The sequence below is a fragment of the Andrena cerasifolii genome, chromosome 2 (genome assembly GCF_050908995.1).
Source record: "Andrena cerasifolii isolate SP2316 chromosome 2, iyAndCera1_principal, whole genome shotgun sequence".
NCBI classification, from domain to species: domain Eukaryota; kingdom Metazoa; phylum Arthropoda; class Insecta; order Hymenoptera; family Andrenidae; genus Andrena; species Andrena cerasifolii.
In genome coordinates, this window is record NC_135119.1 from 8,819,963 (window position 1) to 8,837,306 (window position 17,344).

Sequence of the window (17,344 nt, forward strand, 5' to 3'; positions counted from 1 at the left end):
TGGATAAAAAATGACCCGAGTAACGCTGCAGTAGGGTTAAAGCAGCGCTGTCTAGAGTAGGGGCCCCTCACGCGCCTGCTTCCCCTTCCAATATTTCCTTCGCGCAGCGCGCCTTGCGTTGTCAAGGAGTTCGCGCGACGCTACAAAGACTGCCATAACGGGATAGCTGGGCTAGCGTCTTCACGGAATCCCTGACAACGCGAACGAGAGTGGGAGGACACCGCGCACTCGACATTGGACAGCACTGGGTTAAAGACACGAACACGATTAGATAAAAAATGACCCGAGGACCGTAGTAGAGTTAAAGACACGAACACGATTGGGTAAAAGAAGACGCGAGGATCATAGTGGGGTAAATAATCTATAGTCGCGAGGTAACCAAACACATCAGTCGAATGTGCAATTTTAAAAGTAATAAAAGTCGAAGTAGACCAACAGATCGCAAAATTTCAATTATGGAAAAATTTCAATATTTATTACTGCAACATTCGTTTTTAGATTTTAGGGCGGTCCCGTGTTAAGTAAGTCTGTGTTTTATATTTTCTTCATCCCTGCGTTCTCTCTGTGCGTATCTGTTGGAACCCGGCGAGCAACAAACACCGACCGAACTTAAGTAATAAGACAGTATATCTCGGCGGATGTAACTTTGGTACAGCACGAAGAATAAATGAAGAAACGTAGAAAATAAAATTCAAATCCTACTAGTATAATAAATGCGAGAGTGTGTTTGGATGTTTGTTACTCAATCACGTCGAAAGTACGCAACGGATCTTTCTGAAATTTCGTATATACGGAATCCAGGGCCAGGAATAACATATACCACACTTTTTATCCCGATTTTTTTAACCGATCTGGACCAAATTTTGCATAATTACTCTCTAGAACCCTGCGGAAAATATAGGCTACCATAAACTCTGGACATCCCACCCCTCCCTCCTTATTTCACCCTCTTGACACTTCGTGATAATCGAAGTTTTATCCCGGCAACGCCGGGTACTTTAAGCTAGTGGTAGATATAGGGCAAGCCTGTCCTTTAGGGTGCAAATACCTCCTCAAGTTATGGGACCCGGGCAACAGCCGAGCGCGGAACTGTTACGTTGCTAATCACAGCATGGGCTGCAGGAGATCTGCAAGACACGCAACGGTTAACAAGGTAACAGTTCAGCCTGTTGCCCGGGTATCAGAACTTGAGGAGGTATTTGCACCCTAAAGGGCAGGCCTGATATAGGGTAAAAGACCCATATACCGGACGGCCCCCTATTATCGGACACAATATTCATTTTCATGATTTATGAAATCCAGGCTATATAAATTAAAATGTAATATTCTTATAATAACATTTGAAATTATAGCTTTCTAAATAAATGGAGGTTTTTATAATTAATGTAGGTTCGTTAGGTTCATTATCAAAATGGCTAAGCATCACTTACATTTAAGAGCCGATATAATAATAATTCAACTGATATAATGCACAAAAATGAATACGTAGTGATAGGGTGAATTGACCAGTGAATGAACAAATTGACTTTTTTCGTGTATAACAAGAATACTATTTCATTGTAAACAATGATCGTAAATTTAGAATGAAGGAAAATTTATTGAGATAACGGCGACACCAATATTTTTTGAATCTATGAACGTCTTAGGCGCGTATTAATTTTTTTGTTTCGAGGTTTCGGGTGCTGCCACTCACGGCGAGAAACCTACTTAGTAAGAAAACACGCGCGAGGACAGTTAACCATTACATTGTGTTAAGTGTGAAATAATTGATTTCCAAGGTATGTAATAGTTTTTCAAACAAGTTAATATTGTCAATCTTTAATTGCAGTGAAACATACTGAATAAATACTGTTGAATATTTGCAATTTATTAGTGTTTATTTACTGGTTCGGGTTTTTAAATATTAATTTTACATTTCCGGAATATTTACCTCGCATTTTCTGATTATTTACTTTACAGTTTTTAAATAAATATTTTACATTTCCTGAATATTTATTTTGGAACTCTGAATAGTTTTCTCACATTTCCACAATATTTGCTTTATATTTTCCGAACATTTCTTTTATATTCCACGAATATTTAGTTCATATTTCCAAAACATTTATTTATCATTTTCAGTATGTGTATATAATATTTGGAATCAACATTTTCGTCATATTAAACAGTGTGGCTAAAAAATTTTTTTAATATTTGGAAATAATATTTAACCAATATTTTGTGCTACTAGGGAACTGATAATATGTCGTCAGATATCACACTGTTAATGACGAAGGTCAAAAAAGGTTAAAAAATCCACAAAAATGATTTTTCAACCTTAACTTTGAACGCATCCCCTCTCCCCAAATATGAAAACGGGGAAAAATAAAAAAACACGTATTTCTTATTTTTCAGTCCTCTATAACATACCCAAAAATCAAAATGATCGGATGCGGACACCTAAAATACTCTCCTCGTAAGAAGTCTGTCCTGAGATCTAACCGGATTAAAAATCAAGAGCAAATCATGCCGTTCAGGAATTAGCATTCACTCCGCAACATATTCCTGACTCGGGCGCACTAGTACGCACTCACTCACACTCCGATCTTACGTTTGTCCTTTACGTAAGAACTTACATGCTAATTACATTCGCCAAACAATTCTGCAACCGAAGTATTCGAATACCGAAAAAATTCGACAAATAGTCCCAGCCCTAGTTCCAATCCCAAGTAGACTAATTCAAGAGCCGTGAATTTATTTAGAAAGTGAACTGCAGAATAAAAGCTACACAGGATCTAGTTGTTGATGTCTTTCGCAGCCTATGCACGAGGAATCATTCAGGAATGAAAAATGCGAGGCGTCTCTCGTCGGTCGAACCTGTCCCATCTCAACTACCGAAATTTAGGTCGTCGAAGCACCTGTTAATATACAAGCACTCGGTGCAAACACTTGGCGTACAGGCGTTTGTTATCCGAATGACCCTTGCCAGCACTTTGGCCATTTATTAACACCGTATTGTTAAACCTCTTACATTAGAAGCGCTCGCAAATGAAACGGGGGCCCGGACAACGCGGCAAGGGCTCGTTCGCGGCAACGACCAAGAGGAGCTTCGGCTTCCGAAGCTCGGGCACCGCTGGAAAACTAATAACCACGTGTAATCGACTGCTAGACACGGAATTATCGTTGGCCGTTAATCCTCCGCGAGCCTTGAACGGAATTTACTGGCCATTGGGTGTACGTGCTACGTGCATTTTTTCAGCACGGTGGACCGGGACGAGCATTGATCTCGTTCGGTGACGATTAAAGGAAGATACGAGTGAGATTTGCACGAGGTCGGTCTGTGGCACGTATTTCATAAATATTTTCCTTTTCTTTCCAGCAACTCGAATTACTTCGAGTTACTAGCGTCTTGTACCTATATTTCTTCCTTACAATTAGACTAGCATTTGATAGTAAATACATAAATATTCGAGTGACTGGTGTAATTCGAATATTTACGAGTAACTCCAAAGTTGAAGAATTGTTCGAATATATTCGAGTAGTTCGGGATGAAAATTTATCTCCCGGTAACTCGAAGTCTTACGATGGCTCCAGTACTCGAACCGTTTGGGTTTCTCAAATAGCCCGAATTTTTTTCAAACAGCTCGGAAAACTGAATCGCTCGTTTCGGCTCGAGCAACCGAACCGAGTTCGGCTCAGCTCGTAAATTCCGGGTACTCGCGCACCCTTGATATTTGTCGAGTTTCTTTCTGCTTGGAAATTTGAAGATTTTAGGATTTTAGTATTCGTTGGTGGAGATTTGAACGTAGGTGGAGGAAGTGCAGCATATTTGGAATACTGTTTGTAATTCGGAATACCGAAGTTTCTAATAAACTACTAACGCTATCGAATTTGTAAAACCGTAGATAATAGGGGCTAATGACCTGTCGTTTTTCATTCAGATCAAAGCTTCAGTTACTTTTTGTTTTTTTATTATTACTGAGAGGTTAAAATATAAGAGTTTATTAGTTTTCCTACGATATTATGCAGTTTTATTTGTTCCCATCCTGTGCCGTAATTTTTTATTCGTCTCAAACAAACTGGTATTCCAAATAATAAACTATAGTATATAATCTATAGTATAGGTTATAGGTTGAATTACATAATTCTTTTTGTGTGTGACTTTACAACGTTTATTTGCTCGCTATTTTAAGTAAAATAGCTTAAGGTGACAGTAATTGGTTAGGTGTCAGTAATTGGGTCCTTTACCCTAGCTATGGAAGTAGCAAACGGATGGAGATGAGCTTTACGGTGCTTCTAGAAAAGACATTGAAGTTTTAAGAAAAAATTATTTCAGTTTAAAAAAAAATGAACCATTTTTGTGCAATTATTTTAAATAAATGCAGGTTTTTAACATCGGGCGCGATTTTAAAAATCTAAAAAAAAGGAGAATATAGTTCTATCCTTTCCCTTGATGGACAAATTCTGAAAAATATTGACATTTTGAAATTGGCCCTGTAAAAATTGTCGAAATTTCTCTCAGAGAAATGTGACTTTACCTTTGATCTCTCAGCGTTTCTTTATTTTTCAAAATTTTCAAAATCGGCCCCGTTGGACGATAGCTACTGACATACTTTATACGAAGATTTTATTGCTTTTGATTTCAGACACGACATACAGCTGTTTTCAGGCCCACCGTTTAGCTGTCTAAAATCGAGAGACTTTCGGATATGTATGCATAACTTCCAAAAAAGTACAGTTTTTCAACTGAAACTTTTTTCTTAAGTAGCTGATAATACTATGTAAAGACAGTAAAAAAACGGGAAATCTTCATCAAGCCGTTGACTTGTAAAAAAATCCACAAAATGCACACATGCTCCGAGGGTTGAAACGGGTATGCCCCCTTAATTGTCAACGTTGCCTCGCCAGGCAATTCATTATTCAATAGCTGATTCACTAAAGCGTAGGATCGGAACCAGAAACAGCTATGTACGCACCGAGTGCAGCTAACCTGATTTTCGAAATTTCACCCGCGACCTCAGGCTCGTTACAAAGATCGAACAATAAACATCGAAATATCAATGAATTATACGAATTACCGCCAAACCGAGAGCGGCGGCGATAAATAAATCGCCGAGCAATTAATAGTGAATTAATACCTTCCAAGGGTGATATTTTACGAACGTCCAGCCCTTTTCATTTCCATCTAACGCGTAATTTTCCGCGGGAAATGCAGTCGATTAATGGACGGTGCATTTTCGGGAAAGCGCTCGCAGGCAGAATTTCCTGCGTCGCTCTGCTAATTGATTTTATTAGCGAGTTAGTGTGTCGCGCGAAAAGAAGGGAACAGATAAATAAGTACAGTCGCGAAGGGAGATGATCGGGCACGAAACGTGTGACCCTAAATAATCTGCGTACGAAAATGAAAAATGCATTGAAACTCTTTCGTCCTCATTTACAGCGCGCTCCATTACCGGAGCATTTTCTGGTACGCACGAGCGGCATGGCAGCACAAGAAGCCGCATTTAAACGGCCTGTGGAATATCACTTCTTTCTTTTTTCTACTCCGTGAAAACCAGCCTTTACGGTGAAAAAAAAAAGAAAAAACGAGACCGCGGAAAATGAGGGGGCGACGAAAAGCGCGAGAAACTCTTTGACTGCGCGTTTCGATCATGCGACACCGCCTGGCTTTAAAGGAATCTGGGTGAAGATCGTAATTCATAAGTAAAACGCGACCGTAACGATGTTAAACGAACGATTCAAAGGCATTATCGAATGGAATATTTTCTTTTTTTTTTTAAAGGGTTTTCAGTGAATTCGCGAGCAATTTTACGTATACGAAGCTCGACAAGATCCTGGGAGCTGAACTGAAGATTTCAATATTATTTATTTACGAAAATATAATTTTAAACCTTTGCGCGGTGTAGGTCTGGGAAATGGGGCAGTCAATGCGGTGACCGAAAGATGTGGTTAAGAAATAGGTGCCGAAGGATTTCCGCAAGTGACGTAGGTTGTGTCTGAGACCCAGAATTGAAAGGGAATATAATATGTAGGTTTAAATAAATGTAATTTGTTTTAATGAGTAGGTAAGTGATGTTTGAATTTTATTCGAATTAAAACGAACCTCCTGAATTTTTCCGACTTCCTTCATTACTTTTATTCAAATAGATCCAATTTAAGGAATTCGTTCGAATCTCACGAATTGTCGTGTAAATTCTGGCAAAACTTCTTTGTGTAGCTTCAGTATTGGAAGATTCGATGAGTTCGAATATTTTAGATAATTCGTAAGATTCGAACGAATTCCTTACATTGGATCTATTTGAATAAAAGTAACGAAGGGAGAGAGAAAAATTCAGGAGGTTCGTCTTAATTCGAATATGTATGTCAAGTATTTGCAATACGCCCAGAATTTTCTTCGAGCAAGCTCGAATGTTTAAGGGGACTTTGTCTAGAGGCCCAAAAAATGGGTGATCTTTAGGAATTAATTAAAGGAAAACTACTATATATAATTTAATGGGACTTTTTGCATTGTATTAAGGATGTCTTAAGTTACAGAAATATATTTTTTGTTTTATAATTAATCATTGCAGAAGGCACTGGGGAGTCGTTAAAGTCAAGGCGTCAAAAATTTGATCGAAATCGGTGGGACTTGTATCTCTAAAAGTTATTACCCGATTCGACTGAACCTTTTTTTATTTCGAAGAATATACTTCTGGCTAGGGGGAAAACCAGCAAAAATTACAAAATGACATTTTTTTTAAAACAACGACACCTTGAAGTTTGAAGTCGCTTTTTCTTTATATTTGTTTTCCTTTCAACGCCTTTAAAAATTATAAATTTTCAATTTTTTGTAATTCTTCTGGTATCCCCCCTAGCCAGAAGTATATTCTTCAAAATAAAAAATGTTTCAGTCGAATCGGATAATAACTTTTAGAGATACAGTTCCCACCGTTTTGACAACACTGTTTCGAGAAAGACGCGTCTAAAGTTTTACGTGGGCGCCGAGTAGCCGGTTGTTCCCATGCATTTGCCGCTACTCAAATGCCTATAACTTCGGGAATTTTACGAATTTTAACAAATCCTTTTAAACACATATTCCTAAAATGAAATAAAAAAAAAATGAAACATGAAATAAAAAAAAATCGACTTTTAGACCGGAAGGTCCTCTTAAGTTACTTTCTGAATTACTTGAGTGATCGAGTACTCGAGCCACGAATACGACGTTTATTCAATTCGAATATTTCGAGAACCCCAATTTGCCCGTATCTTTTGGCTTACAAACTCACGAACTAATTGGAAAATACAAAAAAAAAGGGTTAAAAATATTCTTGAAGAAAAGACAAAAATTGTATGCAGTGATCGTCGAAAAATGTTTTTCATTTCAGATGAGCCTGGGCGTTACAATTTGTTATATCAGTCACGGCGGACGTGCTCCGCGAGACAGTAAATAACTCGGTCATTTTTTAATATTTTTGTACAGTATTTATACAATATATGCACTAATACATGCTCTACACATAAGAAGAAAAGAAATGATTTTCAACCTCGTAGTATCAGTAAAAAAAAATCGTCCAGTGCTGTTTCGAGCGCCTCGGGGTAGCGTGACTCTTTAAACAAACAAACAGAGGATCGAAGCTGAATAAAATCGTTTAAAAACACTAAGAATATCCCCCGTTATGTGACAGTACCAACCGAGAATCAAGGTGATCTAGGGAAAAGGGCCCATATATCGGACGGCTCCCTATTACCGGACACAATATTCATTTTCATGATTTATAAAATCCAGGCTGTATAAATTAAAATGTAATATTCTTATAATAACATTTAAAATTATAGTTTTCTAAATAAATGAAGGTTTTTATAATTAATGTAGGCGAAACATGCAAAACATGAATAGAAATACTCATTCCAGCAATTATCGGCATTTCACCATTTTCATTATCAAAATCGCTAACAAGGGAAGATCCCGAGCACGAAAATTCAAAAAATTCTGAAACTTTGTGACTGTGTAGGGGATTTCCTCCTGATTAAAACGCAATTTTTGTTTGCTGCCCAAATTTCACCCGAAGCGGGTGAAATTAACCCCCGGACATTCGGCTATTTCCCGATTTTGTGTTACAACTCGCGAAATGTAAGAGATAGAAAAACAGTTTCCAGACAAAAGTTACTTCTTTTAATTAGATCTAGCATTTGGTAAAAAAAATTATTCTACAGTTCGCGAGTTTTAACAGAAAATCGGAAAATCACCGGATTTTCAGGGGTCAATTACACCCCCCTTAGAGTGAATTTGGGCAGCAAACAAAAATTGCGCTGTAATCACGGGGAAATTCCCTACGTACTCACGAAGATTCAGAATTTTTTGAATTTCCGGGTTCGGGATGTTCCCTTGTAAGCATCACTTACATTTAACAGTCGATATAATAATAATTCAATTGACGCAATGTACAAAAATGATTGTGCAGTGATAGCACTAAGTTTAAATATTAATAAAAAAAAAATGCATATGGAGGTGATTTAATAATATTCTAAAATGTTAAAGCGAATCCGGGGACTCCGTCAATATTCGTGTTGACTCGACAGTTATTGGATGCTCGTGAACGTTCGAAGGATCTAACCTATTTTCGAATCGATGTAGACGTTTACACTGAAGTAACAATATTTTGTGAAAATTTAAGGGGATCTTTAACATTAAAAATTTTGTTTGGCAGATCCGAATATGAGTGAGACTATAAGAAAAGAATACAGTAAAGATTCGAATAACAAAAGCATTAGAGGTTACAACCTCCCACCAATCTTCGGTAAACGCAGCCAGCATAAAGTTTGGCGTTCCAAGGTGCACGTTACACGTCAAAATTAAGAAAAAATATAAGCACAAAAAACCAGGACCAGAATCTCACGAAGATGTTTTCGTTAAGGGTGTTGCTCACGTTTATATTTATAACTCTTTTCCCTATAAATATATTTGAAACTTTCTTTTTGCGCATTAAAGTCAACGAAATGACGCTTGAAAAGTAAGTTAAAAATTATCTCTATATTCATTTATTAGTTCAGAATCTGCGTTTGAAGAAGGGCCTGATTTTGGGCCGTTAAGGGTAACCTACTCCCTTAAGTGGATAATGCATCTAGACAGTGCCCGGTAGCTCGGGCACGGTAAATAGTTCTCAAGCTTTAAGGGGACCTTCCGGTCTAAAAGTCGATTTTTTTTTGTTGTTATTTCATTTTTCGAATGTTCAAACAACCGGTCACTCGGCGCTCAGGTTGTCGTCGTTCTTCGACGGTTTATGATAGGTGAATTTTTATGATTGTCAAAGGTGACCATGGAAACTCGGCTATAAGGGGACACGGTAAAATTTTGAAGAAATTACAAAAATCACATTTTCTTTAGAAAGTAACGACACTTGAAGTTTGAAGAGAAACAGGTCCTACCGATTTGGATCAATTTATTGACGCCTTGACTTTAACGACTTCCCCGTGCCGTCTGCAATGATTAATTATAAAACAAAAAATATATCTCTATAACTTAAGACATCCTTAATGCAATGCAAAAAGTCCCATTAACTTATATACAGTAGTTTTCCTTTAATTAATTCCGAAAGATCACCTATTTTTGGGGCTCTAGACGGGAAGGTCCCCTTAAGCGTGTCCGGTAATTACGACAAAATTTTGTTTTACATTTCTACTAATATCTCTTTAACATTTCATTGTTTATTTAAATCAAACAGTCCTGAACTTACGGAAATGCTTAATAATCAGTTCGATGCAAAAAATTCCCAGAATGTATGAAAACTTATGTCGAAATTCTTAAATAACTTTCATGCCATCACTAAATGTATACGCTATACCCTATCTTTGAGATTTCATGTTCCATGCCTAAACGGTGGTATACCCCTTCCGAGAGCAACCTTCTCATCTACGCGTGACGAGGCCCTATCCGACAGCAATGGCGATCTACTGGCACGTAAATTGAACTGTCGCGCGGAATTACCGCTAACGAGAAAATCGCGTCGCGAATCCGTTTTCGCAACTTACGGTACTCGCAATCCCTGCTTGGTTCGTGCCCCTCCGCGGCATTCCGCCTCTGTTCGTTAGCGCGTGATAATTTGCGCGCACACAACGTTACTCCCCCAGGAGAGACCGACACGCTTTGAAAGCGCATTTAAAATCAACCGTTTCACGGGGGCCCTGTCTCTTTCCACCAAAAAAAAAAAATCGAAAAAAAAAAACTGCCCGAGTCAAACTCAAACGACGACGTTGGTAAAGCAGCAACGCCTCGCGGACGGGAGTGTCGGCACAGATCGGCTCGCACGGAGGGCCGTGAAAAATGCAGAACTGACAGCTGATCGCCAGTTTGTCGGATGAATTATTCGAGACCGCTTTCGCCGCAGTCCCGCGGGGAGAGGATCGTGAATCACGGCGTCGTCGGCGAGGCGTTCGATCGGACTCGAGACTTTACACGCTCCGCTACCTAATTCCTAGCCGAGGAACTGGAATCGCGACGTCCGAGGTTCGCCGGGACAGAAAATGGGAGGAATTAGCAGGCTCATGCCGCGATACGTGACATTAACGATGAGAATAGCCGACGAAGCGTGGACGGTGTACGTCTACGGACGTGCAGCGTATAACGTCAGATTCGATTAATGCCGCTCGGTCGCACGGAACGAGCGTTAGTGTACGGGTAGGCGGTTTAATCGCATAGTCCTCGGCGGTGGGCAAACATTCGCGGGCGCAACATATAAGTAATACGTGCCGCGCTGGCTGGCGATCGTTACGTTGCCGCGGTATAATGCACTTTAAAACGAACACGGCATCGAAGCATCGCTAGCCTGGCCATCGATCGAGCGTCCGTGAACCGTTTGACAGGTAGCACGGGCTAATCGGCGTACCGTTTTAAAGGGGGAATTTCACGGAGCAGGCACCACCGTGGGACAGTACCACATCGATCGTGGTGCGCCTTGCGCGTGACATTTGCCGCGAGTTCGTCGAGACGGGCTAAGGAAAGGAGGAAGACAGAGAGAGAGAGAGAGAGAGAGAAGAAAAAACGAGATTGGCAGAAACTAGGAACTGACATCGAGGTTGGCCGAGAAGTAGAGAATCGCCGGACGCGATCGATCCACAGCCGTGCCTAGGTGTTCCACTGGCACCTTTGCTTTCTTATTTGGAGGCTCGTAGGTGGACTGGTACTCACCTGGACCCGGCAGACGGTCAGAACGGCCAGCAGTGCGGCCACCAGCATCCCCTTCATCTTTCCTCTTCGCCTGACCCTTTTAAATTCCTCCACGGTCGTCCTTTCGGTTGCTCCCGTTGCGTCCGCGGCTCCCTCGGTCCCTTCTCTGCGGAGGTACGGCGTAATGCACTGATTGTAACGAGACGGCAGAAACGTCGCCGTGAACGGATTCAATGTATGCGAGGCACCACTCACCCGTCGTATACGAGAGCGCAGCGTACTACTGTGACACTGCTGCCTGGGTGGGTCGCTTTACGAGAAATCAAGATGGTGGTGAAGCGCGGCGCCGGTGCCGCTGAAACGGCCCCGACCAATGGCAGGCCGCTGCTGGATGACCGCGCCGAAGGGTGCGTTCACATGCGCGCAGTGGTCAGTCGATAACGTGGCGGGAATATCGTGATTTTTAAACGTAGCTAACCGGCCGCTCGGTGTTTTCGTTAAGTACAAATGCAGAAGTGGCCGTTTCTAGATGAACTTTTAACGCTGGTCATTCGTCGATGGTTTAAGGATATCCTGCAGGGTAGAATGAATTGGATCTTGTTCAACTTTAAAGTGTAAAGCTGTGCCGAAAGAGAAATTTGTTTCTTCTCACGTGGTTACGAATTATTATGGTTTAAATAATTGTAGATCGATGTTGGTAAGTTGACAGTTTTATTGCACTCTAAGGGTATCTGATAAATGCTGCAGTAGTGTTTCAAGGGTTTGGAATAGAATTTGTTGTGTATACTTATATAATCGTTGGGTCACTGCTTCATCACCGTCCAGCCCATAGATATATATAGACGGAGCGTAGGCTGAGAGGGGGGTGTAAGATTCGCGGTAAAGGGGGGCGATACAGGCAAATCGGGTGACGCATGCCGAATGCTTCCGAAGCTAACCCGACGTGCCTGTATCTGACTTCTGCCTTTTCCCCTCCAAGCCTACCGTTCCCCTCGCCTACAGTCCAAGCTTCTGCTCCGTATATACATGTCTATGCTCCAGCCCAAACCGCTGATCCTCGAAACATGAAATTCAGAGGATATATTCCGACGTGGTTGTTCGATAAGAAGGGACTTTTTGAAATCGAGGCATTCGGTGGAAAAAGGGCACATACGTCAAAATGCCATTTCTAGAAAATCGATTTCAAAGTTTTCATTATAGTATAACTTAACAAAAAGTAACGCAATTAAATCGAATTTTTTTAAGGATGTAGTTACCGTGCCCTTCAAACGTTCTGAAAACAGAAATCATGATTTGAAAATGATATGTGGCTTTATTTATAAGTTTCAAGCAAGTGGTTTATGTGCCATTTTTCCGTAAATGTGGTAAGTTCGTAAGAAAATTGCTTCTTCTTTTAGTTATTTAAATATAATTTTGTTTACGTACTTAGTTACACATATTTTATACATTGTTTAAATAAAAAAAAATACAAAATGAAGCATAAAAGTAAAGAAAAAATGTAATGTTTTGAGTAAATATTAGTTTCTTCGATTCTTTACAGCAAAATAATCTTACAAATCAATTTTTTCTTTCCTAAATTAGCTTCTTTCCTTGCGGATTCGATACATAATATATTTAGAAAATTTTCTTGTTTTCGTAACAACTTTTAACTAAATTTCACGTGAATAATATTGAACCGAATATTAAATTATATGAACAATGTCTTCCGATAAATGATTATCTTGAAAGGCGTTGATTGACACTAGCAACAAAACTCGAAACAGTATTTTAATTGAAAATTTAAGATACGTATCAATATTTGGTTGAATTAATTAAAAAACATTACACTTATAAAAATAATATTCTTACAAATTCAGAGGCGTTCAGATTATCAAAATGAATTTCAATGCAAAACGTAACATTTGAATAAAGTAACACCACAGAAATGTTCCCTGTAAAAACAATATGGAACTCAACAACCTAGAAAGGTTGAGAAACTGGAGCCTAAGACAAAAGGAATTATTCAATTTTCATGCTATTTCTGGTTTATGAATAATCTCGTCTTTCAAGCTAAATTGCAAACGTCCTATTACCTATATATCTGTCAAATTCAGATCAGCTACTTCAGATAATCAACTTACTACCTGTACTTATGATCCAAGCGAGTCTAATATTGTACTACCAGTTAAAATTTAAATTCACAAGAACTTCGTGGTATTAAATTCAAAAGCTAAATCAGGTTCGTTACATTAAATATTTGGCTCGGGAGCAGTAAATATACTTTTCAAATAATTACATAAATTCTTTAATTCAATTTAAGTCAATTATTACTGACTTCTCTTCTTTTATTCGTAAGTATTCATTCCAATTTTTTCTATATTTTAATTAACTTATGGAATGAAAAATCTTGGCTCTTTACGCAATTGAGGTTTATAATTTATAAAATAGTGATACAAAGTTTCATAGAAATTGAAAACAAGGTCAGTTGAAGTAATTAAGGTTTCCCTTTATTTGCTAAGAGCAGACAAAGTTCCTCGTTCAGTCTCTATACCTATGTATAATAACCCCGACCACTGCCAATCGATGAGAAAATGTAACCGCGGCATCCGTCACAGTCAATCGATGCTCCGGATGCTTCGATTTTTAAAAGAAGAAAGACAGTACCAAAGACACTTACGGGGATGATTTAACCCTAATATTGTACACTGGCGTTATTCTTGTCTGAGAAACATTCTCAAGAAATATATTTTTCTTATGCAACTCTTGGAACAAGGGATGATCCACGTATTTTATATTCTTTGAAAACATGTTGGATGACTGGCTCTCTGTTAGCACTGAATCAATAGAACGCCAGGCGATAGGTGCCGTTAGCCGTAGTGTTCCTGATCTCTCCATATGTTTTGTTTCTCGAGAAATCAGAAATCAGATCATATTTCTTGAGAATTCTCGAGAAATTGAAAAAAAATATTGCAAAAATTATATTTTTGGAATAATGTTGATAATATTTGTGAAAAACACAAGAAAACTTTAACTAAATGATTATCCCTGTCTAATTTATACAAAACTTGTGTAAATGAAAAAATAGATATTAAATATAATTGATAAATTTATTTATTTCGTTTTTGTTTTAAATAAAATGTTACATTTTTTATGACAAAGGTGGAAAGCATATGGAATTCTCAATAAAATGTATTAATAATTTATTGCTCCTAAATTCCATAGTTAACGTGATATTGTGCTTCGTTTATCGAACATTTCCTTCGTGTAACATCAGGTTGGAAATTCAATATCAGCGAAGACTTCAATAACGCAGCGGTACTTACACAACAAATATCTCAAATTTCAAGTTATACATTAAATAACTCAGAGCAGAACTGCTCAACTACAGAGAAATAATTATTACCAATAATTAATTCTGTTGAACATTTTCGACCATAGGTGCTTACATAGCTGAATGTTTATAATCTGTACGGACCATCGACCTCATTAATGGCTCTTGATTTTCAAGAATCCGTCCTCCAAACTAATTTTGAACCTAACTAATAAGGTGGCGGCTTATAATTAGATTAGCAGGATATAAATATAACATAAAATATAAGTCGTTACAGTTAAACAACGCTACAGTTATCAAGATTTTATTAAGTTCCATTACACTAATCAGGATACCCATATTTTTTCCTGTACGTGTGTATACTTTAAAAGTATTTACTCATTTATTATTTTTAATGTTATTTCTATTTATTTATAATTATGTTTTGCTCGTTTATGTGTGTAAGTAAATCTACAGGTGTTTTCGATAAAACATAATATTTCTATCTAGAATTTCTAGCCAGAATCGCATTTTAAACCACTGTGTGCAGCGTTGCCAGGAAAATCGTTACGCATGGTAGAAGGGGAACACGTATACGTACACTAAGGCTCAGTGCACATGAGCGACACGTGTCATTTTGCAGTCGCGTCAATACAACAATACTGCCGAAAAATATACATATATTTTATATATATCTCTCCATATACGTGTACGTACTGCTAGAACACAACGTTATAATGACGCGGCTGTAAAATGACGCATGCCGCTCTTATGCACCGGGGCTAATACGACTTGTGCACGCCAATCAACGCCATGCGACGTCACCGCGTCACTAACACAAATATACCGTTACTAGATTTTTAGCCTGTCGTCGGCAGGCATTACTATCCTATATGTATAATGAGACGCCTAATATAAGCACCCTTTTTGTTGGAAACTCCCCTAGAAACAATTTCCCCTGTGAAATATGAAATTTTACAACTTTTCGGTACCAGACGGGGACCTACCGTCTAATTGGTCACCTAAGGCCCAAGTCATATACGTGCCCGGGGGCAACTGACCCCAGAATCGAAATACAGATTTTCCAACTTTGAGGTACTTTTCTGGCACCTACAGTAGTCACCTGTCTCGTCTTGGGTCATGTCATGTTATTTTGCGAAGAAAGGAAATGAAACTTACCAAAACTTAGTGTTCAGCAGTGCTTAAAAAGCCTAGCGTCCATAAGATAAACATAATATCTGATTTACGCCATAGGTGCTACATATTTTCGAACTTTCCAGGTTTTGGAATTTTTACGCCATCTTTGGGTGTCCAAGAAACTTCGTGCTGAATTGGGACCTTTTAAGTCATCGGGAAGTATGAAAAAAGCCTCTGGACAGATTTTGTTAACACACGAACAGATACCTTAAGCGTCTTATTATACAGGGTGTTCCGCTACATAAATTAAACGGTTGATTCTAGACTGGCGTCGTATGGTTACTGAGACGAAAATCAAGAATAACGATATTGCGGCTGAGCACGGCCATCCCTAGTAACAGGCCGGAACATAGTGAATTTGGTGACGCTGTCATCAGTCCCATTTGAATTTTTATGAAGCCTTTCGCGCGTATTTTTATGGCCGTCTCTGGTACCCGCCGGAACATAGTCATCGGACGGATGGTTGTTCGAAATGCGGTATTGCAGCATCGTAGGTCCCTGTACTAGAGGCGGCCATCAATCGAGGCTTCGTTTGTTAGTTATAAGCGTTTAAAGATACGCCTAAACGCAGGCAATCTGCGTGCACCGCTGCACGCGGGGCAAGTCAGGCGATGTGACGAGCAGTGGTCGTCAAAGCCACAGTCGCCCCGGGTCACTCACCTCAGACAAGCTACAACGAAATTCACCAACAATCGGTATGGCCACACGTGTTTAAGTGCGGGTAAATTTGAGTACTATTCAAATTTTTTACACGTTTTAGAGCAAGAGATCTGATGTATATTTTTTTTTTTGGGGTGGTGTGATTTCTGCACGTATGTGTCTCGATAACACACTGGACTATACAGTGGATATAATGGCAAAGATGGATTTTAGCGAATAGGTAAGTACCCCTTAATTTTGGATTAAATATCGCAGAATTGCGGGGCGATGTCGATTGTCGTAAATTTCGTCGCAGTTTCTGTGAGGTGTGTGACCCGTGCGACTGTAGGGTGGCCCTTATTTATAAGTGTCGATTTTTTTTCGATTTCTTTGCTCTCACTCCCTAGAACGGTGCCAAATGATAAAAAAATAGTCCCTAAAAAAGTTTATTGCAATCTGACAACAGGAAAGGGTGCCGGTCAGGCCTTAAAGTTTAGATTTCATCCATAGTTTGAATTTAAGGAATTTCTCAAAAATGGTAAGCCCTATCGAAATTTTGTTCAAATAATATTAAAAGAGCGTTCAATTTTCTACAATTACTGTGTATATCATTTTTTCGTGCTCCCTGTCATTTTTTAGATATTAGCGTTTGAATATAGAGAAATCCGCACTTCGCGTGTCCCACCTGTACGGCGTGACGTATTGTCTATACGTGCGCAGCGCTGACCTCTCTATATTCAAACGCTATTATCTTAAAAATGGTTGGAAGCACGAAAAAATTGTATATACAGTAATTGTAGAAAATTGAATGCTCTTTTAATATTGTTTGAACAAAATTTTGATAAGGCTTACCATTTTTGAGAAATTCTGCAAATTCAAGCCATTGATGAATTCTAAACTTTAAGGCCTGGTCGGCACCCTTTCCTGTCGTCCGATTGCAATAAACTTTTTCAAAGAACATTTTTTTATGAAATGGAACCATATTAGGGGGTGGGAGCACAAGAAATTGCAGGTTGAAAATACCTAGTGCGACAGTGACTTTCACGACCAATGCTCGCTTCCTCGGCTGACTTGGCCCGCGTACAGCGGTGTACGCGGAT

General features: G+C 39.0%; 2 protein-coding genes across 4 annotated transcripts in view; one reads left to right on the plus strand and one right to left on the minus strand.

The window, feature by feature from the left end:
• Positions 1–11,509, minus strand: part of Appl (amyloid-beta-like protein) — a 70,644-nt gene extending 59,135 nt beyond the window's left edge. For 2 of the 3 annotated variants that reach the window (XM_076806586.1, XM_076806587.1), the window contains exon 1: positions 11,141–11,406. In XM_076806586.1, coding sequence (XP_076662701.1) covers positions 11,141–11,197 — 57 coding nt within the window. In that variant the 5' untranslated portion in view covers positions 11,198–11,406. Of the gene's footprint in view, positions 1–11,140 lie in introns of all 3 variants that reach the window. The other variant, XM_076806585.1, reaches the window with a different exon arrangement.
• The window catches only part of LOC143365988 (small ribosomal subunit protein eS19), a 32,807-nt gene continuing 19,450 nt past the window's right edge, over positions 3,988–17,344 (plus strand). Inside the window, exon 1 of the mRNA XM_076806660.1 lies at positions 3,988–3,995. The gene's annotated coding sequence lies outside the window, so the exon portion shown is untranslated. The remainder of the gene's footprint in view (positions 3,996–17,344) is intronic.